Here is a 17,792-nt window from a genome sequence, read left to right as displayed (position 1 = left end):
TCATAGCCAGGTTTGTGTTTTGTTCTTAACTGTGTTGCCCTAAAGCTTCAAATGCAGTTTCCTGACAAGCCATTTTTTTTTTTAACTTGGCTGAATTTAAAATTGAAAACGTTGCTTCACAGGAGAATCTTGCACTGGTGGGAAGGAAGTGGGTGTAAATTTTGACAAACTGTTCGGGTCATGTTGCTGATGACGTTAGAGTTATCGATACCTCTACAGCCTACAGCATGGCTTGGTTCTTGATTCTTTTGTTAACGGCATCTGTACATTTGGAGCAAACATATGAGACATTATTTCATCCTAGGAGAAGTGTCACCTTTGACCTCTATAACTTTGACAGTACTGTCGACTACAAAGGTTCAGCAAGGCTGTAGATAGCACATACCCTGATAGCATTCATCCTACTTTCAACACGAGTAGCTACACTAACAGGGCTCATGATCAACTCTTTGCTTTTGACACCAGCTGTTACATTTCTTTTAGTACAACGCGTTGAGCCTGCATTTAATAGTGGGGTAAAGCGCTACTTAAATCAACTTTATTATTATGTAGGGGTAGCACGGGGCATTGATTTGTGCATGGGTTGTTTGCAAGGCATATTTCATTTTAATTTTTACTGAAACTTCAATTTTATGTTTGGGGAGTATGCATGCAGAATTTGATTTACTTTGTGTTCATTTGAATTAAAATCTCTTTACAGTTTAAGTTTCCAAATAAAGCATTATTCCTTATGAAATCTGTACAACCTAAATTTAGATCAGAAAATAGACAGTTAATAGACTGTAAAGCAGCGCTACTTTCAATATTGTGTAAGTATGTGAGCAAGAAGTCTGTCTCTTTGAAATAAATATTTATGTTTATCACCTTTCCAGTCCATCCAGTCAAGCATCTCCTACACATGCAGAAAATGCAATGTCTAAATTCGTATTCCACAGATGGTCCATCTGACCTGTTGTAGGAAACATAAGCTGAAACAAGACAAAATCCAAAGATCAGGGAAAGTAAAAAAAAGATGTATCAAGATGAAGCCTGCATTATATTTGTCCAATGGCATTCACTGTCCAGAGCTTACATCAACAAATTAAGTTCTGTGACCATCTCGTAAGACAAAAATGAGTGGCTGGATCATCCCTTACTGTTGCAAAACAAAGCATTCAGTAGGCTGATATGGCACAGCTCATTCCCATTTTAGCAAGAGCACATTACACGATAACACTTTATTTATTCCAAAGAGCTATTTGAGACAGTTCTATATAAAAACCACAAAACAATACCATAACCTATTCGTATCCGCCAAACAGACTCATATACTCACGTTTCAGATAGCTGCATTCGTTCGCTTTCGATAACATTATTGTGGATGTCCTTATATTGGTAGATCAGCAGAGATGAATGTGAGATTGTAGTCAAAGTTTTTATTTTCTGAGACTACACATTGTCCAAAAATATGTGCATGCTTTGCACTCTGCAACACTTTCCATTCTTATTTTTCACATTTGCTTATAGTTTGATAAAGTGAGTCAACATCCATAACTTCAAATATTTTTCTTTTCCATGAAAAATCCTGCCATTTATGCAATTGTAGTTTGACCAGCATACATAAATTGTGGAATGTTACTAGTGAACAGAAGAAGCGCAAAGAGGTAAAATGCGGAGATGCCTTGATGCTGTTGGTGAACCATTTAAAAATAATAGTTGCTATATTCTGTGGTTTACTATTTATTTAATATTCATTTTATATTTAAGTTAAAGTTATTCGAAGAACTTTTTATATTTGTATAAAGGTATACTCATATAGTTTTAAAGGGATTAAAATGAACTCCTTATGCTGATCATAAAATTTATAAGTACCCGTTATTTCTGTGAAATACTTAGCAAGATTTGGTTAGTTCTTAACTGCTTGTCTGTTTTACCTGGAATATTTTCAGACCAGTAAGATATCATCGTCAGTAAACATCTGTTGATATGTCATTACAGTTTTTAAGATGGAACTATTGAGTCGTTAGCTTATTTGTTGACATCTATGTGTTGCAGGAAGAGAGATTAAACCCTATCACCCTACATGGTTCAAAAAGGAGATTGACTCCATCACTGGAAACCTGATGCATGTCTTTACTCATAAGTACTGGGACTCTAAAATTAAGCAACAGTGGGACATGTGTCCTGACATTTTCTTGTGATGACTGTGTTTGCTGTGGAAAAGCTGACAAAATCTGTGTGTGTACTGCTGTAGGCAGACTTGGGGAAGGCAAGGCTGAACTGTTTAAAAAAAACATTTTTGTTTGTTTAGGGAAACCCATTCGTGGATGATCACTTCCATTTGTCTTCATCTATTAGGCCTTTGACTGTTTCTTTTTTTTAATTTGTTTCTTCCCTTCATGCTGTCATATTTTTCAATGCTTTCCTCCTTCACTCCCAATCTTGCTTTGGAGCGCAGGATGCTAACATTCAAAAATGTGAAACCTTGCATGGGTTGCATCCTGTTTTACATTTGGAAGAGAAGCGAAATAGCATGAAATAAATCCAAGAAGTCCACAGTCAAGGTTGTTGCAACGTTCCTGGTCATTTCCATGTTATTTTGAATAGTGTCACGTTTGGGTGGTGATATCCGGCATGATATGGTTAAAAGATGTTTGTAAACATATCTTCTCATTGCAGCACAGAAAATCTAGGCTTTTGAGTGACTCCTCTAAACTTTAACATCCATCAGTATCTAGGAAATTCTCAAGTTTGTATCACAGTATATCAAGGGTAAAATACAGTTTAATAATAACTAATTCCTATTCATGCTCAGTGGCTTTGGAAGAATTACAAAGGGGTAGGGCTGCAGTGAAACAACAGCAAGAGTTGGTTTTCTGCAAGATGATCATTAGGGATGAATATCGTCACTTATTATTGCCTTTGCTGACTTTTTTTTTTCAAATCCACTATTTGATTTAAGATGCCACTATTTCATTATTTTTTTTTAATTTAAAAAAAAATTAAAAGTTACTGAATAAAGGTCTTTTAACTGTACTGATCTCCCTCTGTTTACCCCCATTCCTCTTCTTCAGGGGTAGGTTATAAAAGAAAATGAGAATCGTCTTGACTTCTAACCATTGTCTCCAATTGCTGCATGTCCACATGTGCTCTATGTGTGTGGGTTCATGTGTGCATGTTGGTGCACAGATGAGTAGAATTACTGACACTTGTGTTTCTTGGTATGTGGACTGGGTCAATATTCCAAAGTAGTGGGTGACCCTGAGTGACCATCTGAAGTGACTGTAACCTTTGCAAAGGTGGGGGATTTCTTTTTTTTTAATTACCATCCCTCGTTCTCATTTCTCGATCTTAGCAGATTAAAGAATTGATAGCTTTAGTAACACGAATGCTTAACTTTTGCAGTTTCCCTCACACAAATTGTGCTGACCGTATGTTACACAGATTTTTGTTATATTTTGGGGTCAGTGTTGGAGATTCCCCTAAGAAATCCTGTTTTATATTTGTCCACTTGGAGATATCCAAAATCATTTTATGCAAATATTAATCAAATTAGAGTGACATATAAAATACATTTTCATCCCTTAAGATGTTTTATTGTTATTGCATCTTCAGCTCGTACAGGGAAGATTATAACAAGAATTGATACTGGGGGTGATATTGAAATAGTAATGTGCAGGCATTAGTGTCATCTGGACATCTTGAATGGGAAAAAAAGTTGTCATAATTAGTCACTTTTAAAGTTATTTTATACAATTATCTACCTATTTGTCAAATGTCACATCGGAAAAAAGCTTATGTGCATCTCTTTCATTATTAAATAACAGGAAAACTTACGTTTATAAGAATGTTTTTTGGTGCTGCTTTAGAACACCTTTGTGACCAACAGTTTTTATCCATTTAGTTTATGGTATGAAGGTATGGTGAGCTTGTATGATTCATCAGATTGATTTGCTTATTTATGGAAAATAATGTATGCATCAGGTGTAGCAAAGAAACAGAACCAGGAAGTCAGTGATGCATAGTCACTGTGGTGAATGAAGCCTGTGTTTTGCATTTGAAATATAAGATATTGGAATGACTTGAAAATGAATTTGTTGTAACTTAGTGGTACTAATGAACCATTGACATTTCATGATTTTGTACACCATCAGATAACTTTCAAGCACAGTCGCTTAATGTAAGTGAGAGCAGAGGTGGCGTGTCCGTGTGTATGCAGTTGCAATGTAACATAAATAGGAAAATATGCTTGAAGGAGAAAAGTTTTTATTTTATTATTTTGTGGTGTTCACAGTTTTGTAAGCATGGCACTGGAAAGGAATGTTGACATGCTTTCTAAGTATGTGCATGTATGTGTGCTTACACAGTTACAGAGAAGTGTGAGAGGACCAGGTGTTCTCCCTCGAAGGAGAAAATTTTTAATTGCTTCTGCTGTTTGTGAGTTTTTGGATGTTGGAAAGTATAATGCAAACACCTCCCCCACCCCAACACATAAATCAGGAAGTGGCTAGTTCTGTTCATGTGTGATGATTTTGATATGAACAGTAAACACAGATATCAAGTGCTTGATACTTGTTATCCAGAGTAAACAGTGTAACTTTTAGTCTTGCATGACCCCTATGATCAAGTTTCTGCACAGAATTTCCCCATTGAATGTAAGGGTTAGTGTCTGGTCTGTTTTAAATGCATCACTTAATTCAGTCTTTTAAGGGGCATTTGAAAATCAGCATCGTGACAATGATCATGTAGGGAGGTGGGGGATGGTCATGTATGTCATGAGAAAAAGAATGCAAAATGTAAGATTTTTTAATTTGTAGATAATCATAAGATCTACTTAAATAGATTTGTCAAATCCAGCAATGTCTTTGGAAGTGATTACTGCAGAGAATAGTCCCACAACACCTTTAGTCATAGATTTCAAGACTGTGTACTAGCCATGGCATTGTATCTGCTGTAGCAGACAGTTTGTCACTTCACTGAATAATGCTTCAACTGCCAGAATGTATGTCAACTCTCAAAGCAATACTTCATAATGAAATAGAGTATAACCCCCAATATTTGTTTGTAATTGTGTGACAGCTTTGCAAAGCTCTGAAATGAGTGGGAATATGTTGCATCTTATACTGCAACAGTGTCCTCTGTTGGTCAATTTTGGACATCTGAAAATGATTGTGTGAAATGTTACTTTGTATAGGTGTATGACTTTTGTAGTTTTTTTTAAAAAAAGTCTTTCAAATAGAATTGAAAATTTATTAATTTAATTTGATCAGTGTGGAAAGAGAAAAAAAAACTGGATGGTGCTGTTACAGCTTGAGCTTTGTATTGTAACAGAATGGACAATGAGGAAAATGACATGATTTTGTCGGGCTTTTAAAAGAAGAAAAGTGTCTTGTGCAAAGGAATATTTTTTGGGATTGAGATTGGGGTTGTTGTCACACGCTTGTCATATGAGAAACTTGCAGTTTTTCGCCCTACCTTTCCCTCCTCATATGGTTCTATTTGAGTGAAAATTTGGTGGCAATGAATATTTCCTTTTGTTTTGTTTTCACATTCTTTCAATTTGCTCCATTCATAGAGCATTGTTAACATCGTGGAAATTGTAACGGCAAAGTTAAAGCTAAAACATACTGCAAGCTTCAAACTTTTTAAAATATGCTGTACTAAAGCCGAAAAACATTTTATAGAAATGTGACATTTTCACAACGGTTGACATTCTTTCACACACTGCCTTTTTGTCTCTTCCTTATCATAGAGGAATAAGTTGAAGAGTTTCAACTTTAACGTGATTAAGGGCATTATGCTTCACTTCGATAAGTATCTTTTTCCATTCTGGTGAGGATTGCTCATTGCATGAAATCATGACTAATGGAAATTGCCAGAAATGTCTTTTAAAAGAATATTTTTGCAGGTCCTAAGCTTGTAGCTGTTGCATATGTGGTGCAGAGACTTTGTGGGTTATTTTCTTTTTGTTTATGTTTGTACAGAAAGCTACTACTAGACTTGTATATCTCTTGATCATAGTTTAGACATAGGTGTATTATGTCCTAGGACAGAAGATTCGAGAATATTAAATGGCAGCTTAGAGAACAATGGTCTAATGTATGTAGCAGAGTTGATGGGATGAGACAACTATTTATATTACATTTTCTTCATAAGTAAAAATAGTCCTATAGATTTCGTATGTAAGACTGTGACCATCAGCAGAGTTGAAAATTCTTGACATTTGATTTTCCACATATTCCTTTTGTCATATCAATGTTAGATGGACAAGTGGAGCCTTTTGTTCCTGTGATGAGAAATAACCTTGCATGCTAGAACTGCTAGTGTTAGTGCCAGATTAAAAATTTTTTAATCAGATTTGTTAAAGAATACAGTTAAAAACAATTATTTGAATTTTTTTTTTTAATTCATGGTTTGATTTTGGACATACTTTTAACAGGCCTCTGAAGTCCTTTTGGGAAAACATTTGAAGCAATAGTGTAAGAAATGTTTCATTCTTGTATTTCAAGTATTTTTAGTATCTCTTTACAGAAGCCTTCAGGTAGCTTTTTTATGAGATTTCCTTAAAAATGACATACCTTTGAATATTATTCCCTCTCAAATGTCCAATTTGTTTCTCTGGTAAAGTAATTTCCTTGAGTACTTAAAATCCCAAACATTTACAGCTGTATGGCAAAGTTTTAATAGTGATGAAAGTAAAAGAATTTTAAAATTAAGTTACAAGCTCTTATTCATCAAAAGAAATGTACTGAAAAGAAAGTGACCTGTATTCTGTAAGAGTGACAGGTCTGACATGGACTAATTGCCCCAGATATCATGTACAAACCAAATGATTACCTACAGCTGTATGTGCTGCACAAATTAACTGCTTCATTCAGTACCATTTTTTCATGATTTGGATGCTTGATTTGATTTTTGGTTTGTTGCTTTTGTGTGTTTGGATTACTTTTCCTGAAAAATAATTTGAAAAACTAGTGGTTACTACACTCAATGTTCTCCAGCTGCAACTGACAGGGTCTTCACCTCACAGGTCTGCTGTGCAGATGCTGGTAGTTGTCCTGTGGGCTGTAGAATTGATGTGTGTTTTGTCCTAATAACCATTATTTGCGCCTGCATAATGATAACAGGAAGTCAGTGAGGTTTGTGTGGAGAACATTTGGAAACTGGCAGTTGTGTGCATTTCTGTCAAGGACATTGGCAGGCAGAAATTGGAAGGAAGTGTAGATTAGGTTCTACCGCACTAAGTGATTTTTGAAGCATTATTAGTCTTGTGCGAGTGCTGTATAGCAGTCATGTGCAGTGTGTCTTATGCGATTAGGAAAGAAACATTTGCTTTTTTTTTTTTTTGAACATGCACAAGAGATTGTGTATTCTTGTGTGGAAGTTGTTTGGCTTGCCAAGTACACAGTCAATATAGTTTATCATTACACCATAGAAGTTGAGGGTTGTATTAAATTTAAAATATTATCATAATATAAAACCTGTGACTTGAAGAGGCTGTATAAATATTGCACATAAATTCCAGTTGTTAAAAGCATTTTTCTGGATGCTTGGATGTTTCTAAAACAAAATGAGTTCTGTAAACCAAACTTTTTGTCTTACCCTTAAGCGAGAGGATGGACGTGCATACATGGGCATAAGTATTAGTAACAGAATGTTCACTTATGATTCTCATTAATATGTATGGATATAATGTAAAATACAAAGATTATTTCCTCCTGGAATGTTTAAGACATGACAAATGAAAGTCCTTTTTATGGTAGTTCTGAGTTCACAGGTGAATCTAATATATAATAGACAAGTCAGTTCTTGGTAACAAGTAGGAGTTTTAATATATGTACACCAAAAATACCACAACTCAAAATTTGAGGTTATAACAATTTTTAAACAAAAACTTTCTCTTACATCAATAATACCTCACAGACCCCCCTTCCCCACACATTCCTTGTCGCTTGTGCCAGGTTGATGCTTTCCAGTGGCGGTGGAAGGAATACCGTTAGCACTGCTTTTCATTGTATTTCTGAAAAGTTTTTTTTTAAACATTTTTTTTTCGAGGAAGAAGTCGAGTAAATCGTCCGCGTCAAACGTCCCTTCTTGGGGAGTTGGGGGGGTCACCTGACGGGGTTGCCGTAGGAATTGCGGTTCACGTCTTGCGTGCGTTCATGGACGTATTGTTGGTGCCTTATTTCCCCTTCCAGTTGTGCGACCTCCCTCTTTAGCTGTTCATTCATGCTGTAAACAGCATCTGCGCAAAGAGATAAAACAATATGACGAAAAAATTTGCTCAGGATAAGCACTCGTTCAAACAAAAATCGTCCTCTTCCACCCGCTCCGCAGTTAAGATCATTTACATAGAGGGAAAAAAGGGTGTTGTGGGGCATTAGCAGTGTTTACCTGTATTAGACATCTGCGAGGCCCGTCTTTCGATGTTCCGTACAGGTGAGGCTGTGATTTAAAGAAAAAAATCGGAAGAGGTTTACAGGTCATGTGAGAAAGAAACAATTCAACATGAACGTATAAGATGGCCGCCCAGACTAGACATTCAGAAGCAAAGGGACTGGGTGATGTGAATGTGATAATCTAATCGATACAGCCGATTCGTGCTTAATCCCTTAATCTTAATCATGCTCATTCTCTCAGATTATCTCTGAACTTGCCTCCCCCAACATTCCAGCGAGAAGACTAGGCTCTTCGTCTGATGGCCGTATGGCAGCAATCCTTATCAGAACAATCACGTGGTCATAGGATTTTTAATGACTGTGCTGCAATTTCGAACTCCTCCTATTTACGTTTTCAGTATTGACTAGACTTGCTCGTCATCCTTTACAGATTCACCAAACTCGGTCATTTCTGTTTCCTAATTACTCTTTGCATCTTCTATGTTTGTTTTTAATACTTAAATTGTTTGCGTCCTTCGTGCGCTGTTCATGTCTCGTTCTTATTTCGAGTGCTGTGGGCATGCTCTTTCATGAGCGTGATCGTGCGCTATATAAATCATACGTTTATTATTAAAAGGATTTTTTAAAATTCTTCTTGGTTTAAGACTATTATCCTTAGTGGTCCTGATACGAGGGCCGATGTAGTTAAATCAGAGGACATCTCCGAGTGGGGAACTCCGGGAGTCTCAGAAAGTAGGAGTGCTGTAACATTTATATGTCCGATGTAATATTTTGGTTTCTGTTTTGATTTATTATCCAGGACACGTTAGTATGCTGGATCCTTTGGACACAAATAGTCTAATGGGTTGTCCATGTCATACGCCCTTTTTGTGCCCTTCCCTCTATTTTCCTGTCCCCATGGAGGTACTCACTCTGTCTTGGTGCAGGACGTTGGGTGGCAAACCCGTTGTTGACATACACGGCCCCGTTCTCCAAGACCTCGGCTGGTCTGAAACGGATGCCAGTCGACATATTGGAATAATATCCACAACATCTAATCAGTACAACAAAATGGTGAGAAACGTGCACAGCTCTTCTCAATAAATCATGTGAGCAAGCAGTTCGCATCCAACTATAATAATGATAAACATTCATCAAAATAAAAACGAAACGGCGCACCATAACAGAAAACAGAAATAATCGAGGGGGGAAGAAAATACTGTTCAGAAGTCCAACCTCAAAAAGGTATTCGGAAAAAAGGTGTATTTTGTATATCACTTCAACACGAGAAGACAAGAGCCATGGCGAAAATGTTCGCCGCATTCGCAGTGCACAGATCTATTGGCAGAAAAAGAATCTGAACGGCGACGGGTCATGAACACGTCGGTAACTGCGTAGCCTTAAAGTTAAGGCAGGTCGAGTATTTAAAAAAAAAAAGGCTACAGCTCAACTAGAAATACCAGAAGAAATACAAATCACAACAGCTAATGAAATCCAATCTACTAGCTGAAAAACCAATAACATGCAGATGGTAGCATACAAAATTATTCCACATGAAAAAAATATGATTAAGTAATACGGAAGAAAAATTTTCCAGTCAAGATATTCTTTTCAAATTACACAAAGTTTCGTTCTGTGCTTTTTTTAACTTCGCTTCATGGAAATTTGAGGGGAAAAATAACTAAAAGTAGATTTTGAAATAATCCATTGATATGTACATCGGGTTATGTTAAAAATGCGGATCAAGACTGCGACTGTCGTCTGCCATTGTAAAGTTGTGACTGCGACAAGCGAGAAATCAAAGTTGCGTACCTTCTCGAAAGGGTACGACCAGACTGCTGGATAAAGTAGTCGCTAAAATTCTTCATGCAATGTGTCGAGAGACAGGTAAGTTTGCGTTCTTTGCATTCCTCCACACACACACACACGCGTGCGAAAGAGCCCAATACAGAATGTTCTTCGACATCTTATGGCTGTCAAACGTGTTACTATGGCATCAGAATTAAACTTTAGTTATTGCTGTAAACACTGATCAGCCCATTGCTGTGCATTTAACGTGAAGTGTCCTGACAGAATATCTTATGTTTACTACATTAAGACCAGAAAGCTTACCGCTGAGCCGGTCTCACGACAGAATCAGAAAGACGGTGAGGGGGCCTCATCGGTCCTGGGTGGTTTCCTTTTCCTCGACTTCCAGGCGGCGATGCCTTCAATAAATGAAACGACTACATATATTTCCGTTAACACAGTAATAATTGCATTGCAGCTCAACTCCTACTGATAATTTTATGTTGAAAACTTTGTTGTTGTTGGTTTACTAATTCTGTTTTGCCCTAAAGAAAGGAAATGGATGTTCTATGTCAAAAAGTGTTCTTATTTCATATTGCATGGGCTAAACCTTAATGTGAAAAACACCTGTAGGGACTTGTCACTGTTTTCAGAAGTCTTTTAAAAGTGTAACTTAAGGGAAGACGAAGAGAGAAACTAGAGTAACACGCCTACCTGTCCAGTGTACCCTTTCTGCGCCAGCCCACTTTGGAAGCCAGGGGCAACTGGCGAACTCCGAGGGGAGGCTAGGTCAAACTGACCATAGCCATCTGTTCGTTCAGGGTGCTGTGCCATTGCCCAGAATGATGGATTTTGAGATACAACTCTGTAACAAAACATCGGTGATTATGTGAGAAACCCGTGAGGTCTTGTCGACTTCCTCTAACGTGAAGTTTCCGACACTGTAAGAACACAGCAATTAGTGTAGAGTTATTTGCAGACATTATGGACATTCTTTGCTTAAATAAATTTCAAAAGAAGTCATTTGTAGATGGAACAGTTGAAAGGGAGTTTCCGCTGGAGTCTTTACATGCTTGTACAATATTACAGTATTCACTTATTTACATTAACTACGGATCGTCTGTGTGATGCGTTAGGATGGGGTTGGCAGGGGAAGGGGTAGAAGGACAAAAGCTCCGTAGCCTGGTGGTTGTTGCGTTTGACTTGGGAGCAGAAAGTTTGCGGCTTAAGTCTCGGCTGGTCTGCGGCTGGAAAACATGGCAGCATTGGGTAAGAGTGTAAAGATGTCAGCAATTTTGACACACATTTGAGGTTTTGTACAATTCACTATCCTGATTTCAAACATATAACCTACCTCTCCAGTTCCTCCACGCGTTTCATGAGTTTTTCATTTTCCCGGTACAGCAGCTGCTGTTCGCGCCGTATGCGGTCACGCGTGGAGTGCATTTCCGAGTTCTCGGACCTGTGGAAATAAATTCATTAAGTTACCTGCTCGTGTTATTTTGCGCCGTCTTCTATTCTGTTAGTTTTTATGAACTGGCAATTAACATTTGTGGATCCTAAGACCTTATCAATCCGTGCTACTCATATGTCTGCTTCACCGCCCGTCCATTCATACACAATCATAAGTGTATTCGTGCGTGTAGCTGCTATATGAACGAGTAATGTTAACGATGCCTACATAAATACATTTTTGTGAATTAACAGACGGAGTTGATCTGTAGTCGTATCGCTGTATCATAATCATGTGACATACTAAGCGTTGTGAACCGACCTGAGGTTTTCGTTTTCCACCATATATTCTTGTAGCATCTCGTAGAGTCCAGTTTCTGGAAAAATTATTCACTTTCAACATGTAAATATAATTCGAAGCAGTTTAAAATTGTACGTTAAACCAAGCCGGAAATAATACCTAATACATAGTACGCAAATTCATAGCCCTTTTTTATCTTATAACTGAAAAACTAGCCAGTCTACAAACGAATTTACCCATAACCATATCCCTCTATTCACCGCGAAACGCGTATGTAGGATTAGCGAACTATTATTGTAATGCAGTCACAGCTCAAGTCAGACCTACAAACAGTAAAATTTATTCTAACATGTGTTGCATTCCTTGCGTGTGAGAGCTTCGAAGAGCTTTGCCAATCCAAGCGTGCCAGCTAGGTAACCTACCTTTTTCTTTCTGTTCCTTCATAAACTTCATGAACTTCTCATCGTTTTCCTTCTGTAGCTGGCCCTTGGGTTTGGCTGGAAAGTCCAACTATCGAAATACAACAAGCATGCCATGTTGGTTGTGCCGCTAATAGGGCTGCGGGAATAATGTAAGTTTTCAAATCCATAATGATGCACGGCAATATATAATCTTCAGACTCAAAGCTTTCAACAAACATTGACAAATTTACATGCAAGTTACCAGGATTTTTCGCATTACTAGTATTAACCAGTTAGTAGTTCGTACTCAGCTTACTGAGAAGTTATCAGTCTAACAATTCTAAACATCTGCATCTAACGATCTGTAATGGAAGTATGTTACAAGTTGTAAATAATGACTTTCAGTGTCATAACGGCTGAGAAAAAGACATAAAAGTCTTTCAAGAAATCGGTCTCACCTGTTGCCTCAGGTAATGGTTCTCATTCCTCAGAATCTTGATCTCTCGCTTCAGACTCATAATGAGTTTCTCACGAGGGTCCTGCCGACACATGCAACTGAGGTGATAAATCATCGTCTAGTGCCCTAAGTCCTCTTACATTAAGCATCATTAGCATCTAGTACCATGATATAACTCTCTAATATTTTATCTGTTCAGTACGTCTAGTGCCTTAACTCAGTATTTAGTGCCGTGTGATCTTCATATTTCTGTTCAGTAAACCGGTGGTTAGAGTTGTAAGCTCTCTCTACACCTGTTTGATAAATGCATTGATATCTGTGTAAATTCTAGTTACGGACAACAAGCCTCTTGCTAGAGACGTCCAGTCACGCCGTCACAGGATTTCATTCAAGCAGGTCTTTCACGCATTCAACATCGCATACACATTAACAAACTAGCTTCAGGCATTAATTTTTTTAAAGGCAAAATAAAATATGTGGAAGTAATCTTACTAATGTCTGTACTTTGTCATATGCCCCTTCCTTCTGATGCAAGCCGGCAGGCATATGACACGCAATTGCATGAATTGTATGTTCGTGTAAGTTTATCGCCGTTGTACTTGTTTTAGAAATATGCCATCAGCGACATCTGCGTCACCATGGCAACAAGGAACACCCTCGTATGGTGACTTACCATCTTAACGGTGGGCTTTGTCTTGATTTTCTTGGCGCGGCTTGCGTAGCGGAGGGTGTTCATCGTCTCAGTGATGTTGGCAGAGGAAGGCGTTATACAAGCAATCTGACACCACGTCAGGTAAACAAAGTTTTAGTCAGTAGTAAAACAAGCACAAAGAGAAAATATAGCACAACTTGAGAACGTAAAACTGTAAAGTAAGGTTTAATACTCGCAAAGACAAGAGGTAATACAAGTAGAATTCAAATTGCTCATTTCGTTTTTCTGTCCTCCATGAGATGTTTTGCGCATAGTCTAACTCAACGGCCGGATCAACTATCAGATAGAACTCTGTACCACATATCTCTGCAAGCAACATATAGCATGGTAATTTCAGTATGAGCTACACAGGTCTGCTAGCCACTATCATGGTAGGCAGGCCAGTTCTTAGCCCCCGCGGGGCCCGAGGCAAAGGGCATGTGCGGGGCCCTCACGCCACGATCACACGGTTTTAGTTGGGATCTAAAGTCACATATCAATCAAAAGCGCGGGGCCCCTTGAAGCGCGGGGCCCTAGGCAGATGCCTCGTCCGCCTGCCCCTAAGCACGGCCCTGATGGTAGGTGCCAGTTTGCACTACACAGCTCTGTATGTCGCTACCACTAGTTAATATCAATCTGCAAGCTAATATCTACATGGTAGTGACCATCGTGGTAAATTTTTAATGTATAACACGCCGCTTTACCAGCCACATACCATTAAAGTGATGCCATGTCCTCCCAGGCTGTCTGACAGTAGCTTTGTCAGCTTGCTGTCTCGATACGGGATGTGACCTTGCCGACGTTTGGCGTCTCCCAGGTGGGAAATGCAGTTACCTAAGGGTATTGAACACAGCTTCGTGAGGAAGGGAAATGCGACTATCCGAAATACAAAAATGCAACTTCCTAATCAAAAGGAACGTGGCTATCTGAAAGAAAGAATATAATAAAGTGGTGAAAAGAAACGCTACTCCTGAGAGACAAAATAGTATTAAATTGGGGAAAATAGCGTGGCTACCAGAAGAACTGAAATAATTCTACATATATTGCTTATAGAAACTCTTTGATGAGCAGAAATAACAGTTACCCACGGAACAAATACAGTCATCTCAGAAAGAGACTTTTCTTAATCCTACAAAAGAAACAGTCCTCCTTGCTGCCACAAAGAATACAACTGAGAGAGACAGAAACAATCACTTAATTTATATACATTTATCGACGCAGTGGAGTGAGAAACTATAACATTTGATGCCAAACATTTCTGTTAAGTTGCTGTGTCACATTTTCTAAAGGCAGTTTTACCCAGCACCAGCAGACTCTTGTTGATAGAGTTGGACTCCAGCATCCCTGGTCCTCCAAATGATCCGCTGGCGTCCTTCACCTTTTCGCTGCCTGTAAGAAACATATCAGTGGACTCGATGAGATGCGACTCTTACATGTGTCACACGATCCTTTGTAGATGTACTAATACTGGTTTCTGGACTATCGAGGGCGTTTTATGAAGAGAGCTCTTAACCTATGCGAGAGAGAGAGAGAGCAATTGATACATCATTTTCAACCCCCTATCCAAATAGTCAATCACTTTGATCGTTGTTATCTTACTCACATCACCCACATCTCTTTACTGGCCTCAACCTGCTCATACATCACTTGTTCTGGCGCGTTACCATAGAAAAGTTCATCTGTCACACATCACATTTGTGTGAACACTGCTTACACGTCCCCACAAATGGATGCGACTGCACACTTCGTTCTGTTCACCTGCCAGGTCCACAAATGACAGCTTGCCGCGCTTGGTGACGTACAGACTCTCGTCCTCTGTGTCTGGCTGCGTCTCCGAGTCGATGGTGACGGTCAGAACGCTGTGGCTGCGGCTCGAGAACTCGTTCAGCCCGTGAGAGCCTGTCTGGCGGTTTTTCAGGCCTGTCAGGACAGACAACAACACCGCCGATTGAGTGAAAATGTTGATCGGCTATAGGGTGTGCTGTGTGTGTGAGGGTGGGAGATATGGAGAGAGAGAGAGTGAAATCGGTCGTAAATTGTTGGTAAGAAAAGTAAAGCTAAAAGCCGTCCTAGTGGCAGTAAAGAGAACTAAAGCAAGTGGCTCACCGTGCCAGTGGCACGACATATGGAAGGCGGAGGTGCCGTTCATTCTTCCACTTTTCATCTTCCAATTTTATCATTAGGTACCAGTTTCTGCCAGGTAAACCCAGGTGGGGTGGGGTTTCCTGTTATGGGCCAGAAAGAGTCGGCCCAGGCGGCGACCTCCCGCTCCATTGTTGACAGACTAACCACAATGCTATAAAGCTTCGCCAAATTTAGCTTATATATTTGACAAGCCAAAACGACAACCTTTCAGCACTGCTTGATAAACGTGCTCAGTGATCCGTTTGTTTGGACATAGAATTGAATAGTAATGGAATGATAGAGCAAAAAATCTTTTCAATGGTAGGTACAGGAAAATGAATTCATTTGCTCATTCTATAACAACTTGTGTTCAGTTCACTACGAGCAGGCTGTATGTTACAAAAACAACGGGTTAATCATATTTACCTTCAGCTTGTGTACCTTGTACTGAAACTGTGGGCAGTCCAGTCTGAATGTCGTCGACCTCAAATTTGAAGGGGCCCACCAAAGCCCCTTCTTCTGTCTGCATGTAAAACACATACGTCACCTTTTCTCCGCTCTCCTCCATCAACGATTCATCCTCTGTCGGCTCTTCATCTTCAGCCACCAGAGAACTCTCATCGTCATCCAAAGCACCGTCGCCTGATCGAGTGTCTCTCTTCGTCTTTCTGGTGTCAGTCCTGCGAATCGTCTGCCTCTCATCGACAAGTTGCTCCGGAATCTGTCGTCGTGCTGATGGACGGCTTGAATCTGTGTGCGGTATCTCCGTTCGCCTTGCCCCGCCGTAATCCTTGAACTGTCCAGAAGGCCTGCCTACCTCTGACTTTCGCTCCCTTCTCGATCTGTCTGCCTCCTCTTCCATCCATTTGATGTGAATCTTGGCGCTGAGCTGTCTGAGGCTTTCTCTCACTCCACGCATGCCATCAATGTCGTCGCTGTCCCAGTCGTCTGGGAAATCGTCGCTACCAGGTATAGAGCCCAGTGATTGCCTGGATTTGCTTCGCCCTCGTCTGGAGAGGTCGTCTGCACGTAAACCATCTTCGGCATACTCACTATCTGAGAAGGAATCCGGATCTTTGGAGATCGTTATCTGCTCTCGGATACCTCCTTTCTCTGCCCGCTGTCGTTCTTTTCCCTCCGATCCACCCCGACTTGGACGCCGTCGATCCATCTGTTCGTCTTCATGCGAGTCTTTTTTTCATATTTCCGTGTTAGCGTTCTCACCTTGCCGCACTGTTCACACCTGTAGTTCGCTCTCTCTAATATCCAACTGTTTATGATTTCTGTCGACACAAAGCGACACCTAACACGACACCAGAAAGACCGGTCGTCAACCTTGGCACTTTCTGCGCAGCAGCTTGTACCCGCTACACCCGTTGGGTATTTTTGGACTCTACATGTTCCTCCTTGTCGGTTCTTTGTGCACCAGTGCAGTCTATATACCCCGAGCTCAGGTTATCCTTTTGTTGTTCCAACCTCTGTAGCTTTCAAATCGCCAATCAGCTCTCTGATGATTGATTGTCTTTTCCCTGTCGGTCAATCCGCGCCACTACATTTTGCCGGTGCCAATGGCTGTGTTCACTTTTGCGCGCCTCTCACTTGCTCCCGGGGCTGTGTGGTGTATGTTTTATGACCGTCCTCAGCACGAAGTACCCTTCCTGCAGGCGGCTCACACGAGCAGCCGGTGTCAAAGCAGGCGACTTTCCCCGTCAGGATACAGGGCGACTTGGCGACTTTGTAATGATAATAATAATAAAAAACATTGCATAGCGCACTAAGCCTCTACCCGAGTATGAACGTCATTCTCTGAGCGCTAGCACATGAACAACATGAACGGTAGATATTGTGCAACAGCGATTTCCTGTATATGCATTAAGTATATGCCGCGTTAGACAGGATGGTGACGTTGGAGTAGCAGTGGTGGCAATCCCAGTATTTTGGCTACTGGCGGCAAGATGGCAGATTGGTTCTATCTGATGCTTGTCTGACAGGGTTTGCTTGACCTCAGGCAGGTGTTAGCACCGAGCTGTCGCACTGCGTCAAGCGCTCATTATTTTGTATTATGATCGCTACAACGAAAACACCCGATGATCGAAGAGTTTCCACAATCAAATAATCCGTTTATTAGAAGGTCGGGATAGGATAGCGGAGAGGATGCTATGTGCTGGCGTTTCAGCGAGGGGATTGAGTTAATTATTATCATCGTCGTCGTCATCATCAT

At 39.9% G+C, this 17,792-nt stretch overlaps 3 protein-coding genes across 9 annotated transcripts in view; 2 read left to right on the top strand and 1 right to left on the bottom strand.

Annotated features, from left to right (window-relative positions):
• The window catches only part of LOC112562011 (oxysterol-binding protein 1-like), a 42,327-nt gene extending 34,829 nt beyond the window's left edge, over window positions 1-7,498 (top strand). For all 6 annotated transcript variants that reach the window (XM_025234961.1, XM_025234962.1, XM_025234960.1 and 3 more), the window contains one exon: window positions 2,035-7,498. In XM_025234961.1, coding sequence (XP_025090746.1) covers window positions 2,035-2,180 — 146 coding nt within the window. In that variant the 3' untranslated portion in view covers window positions 2,181-7,498. The remainder of the gene's footprint in view (window positions 1-2,034) is intronic.
• The window catches only part of LOC112562010 (kinesin-like protein KIF12), a 35,999-nt gene continuing 25,519 nt past the window's right edge, over window positions 7,313-17,792 (bottom strand). For both annotated transcript variants that reach the window (XM_025234955.1, XM_025234957.1), the window contains exons 8-20: window positions 15,206-15,367; window positions 14,747-14,836; window positions 14,163-14,281; window positions 13,430-13,534; window positions 12,758-12,838; window positions 12,321-12,408; window positions 11,920-11,974; window positions 11,500-11,607; window positions 10,860-11,010; window positions 10,470-10,564; window positions 9,290-9,366; window positions 8,374-8,424; window positions 7,313-8,224 (exon numbers count right to left, since the gene is read on the bottom strand). In XM_025234955.1, coding sequence (XP_025090740.1) covers window positions 8,091-8,224; window positions 8,374-8,424; window positions 9,290-9,366; window positions 10,470-10,564; window positions 10,860-11,010; window positions 11,500-11,607; window positions 11,920-11,974; window positions 12,321-12,408; window positions 12,758-12,838; window positions 13,430-13,534; window positions 14,163-14,281; window positions 14,747-14,836; window positions 15,206-15,367 — 1,316 coding nt within the window. In that variant the 3' untranslated portion in view covers window positions 7,313-8,090. The remainder of the gene's footprint in view (window positions 8,225-8,373; window positions 8,425-9,289; window positions 9,367-10,469; window positions 10,565-10,859; window positions 11,011-11,499; window positions 11,608-11,919; window positions 11,975-12,320; window positions 12,409-12,757; window positions 12,839-13,429; window positions 13,535-14,162; window positions 14,282-14,746; window positions 14,837-15,205; window positions 15,368-17,792) is intronic.
• LOC112562019 (UPF0545 protein C22orf39 homolog) overlaps window positions 10,002-17,792 on the top strand; it is a 47,647-nt gene continuing 39,856 nt past the window's right edge. The window contains exon 1 of the mRNA XM_025234980.1: window positions 10,002-10,244. Coding sequence (XP_025090765.1) covers window positions 10,224-10,244 — 21 coding nt within the window. The 5' untranslated portion in view covers window positions 10,002-10,223. The remainder of the gene's footprint in view (window positions 10,245-17,792) is intronic.

Source organism: Pomacea canaliculata, linkage group LG4 (genome assembly GCF_003073045.1).
Source record: "Pomacea canaliculata isolate SZHN2017 linkage group LG4, ASM307304v1, whole genome shotgun sequence".
Classification (NCBI taxonomy): Eukaryota; Metazoa; Mollusca; class Gastropoda; order Architaenioglossa; family Ampullariidae; genus Pomacea; species Pomacea canaliculata.
The sequence above is the reverse complement of the archived record's forward strand: the minus strand, read 5'-3'. Positions and strand labels throughout refer to the sequence as shown.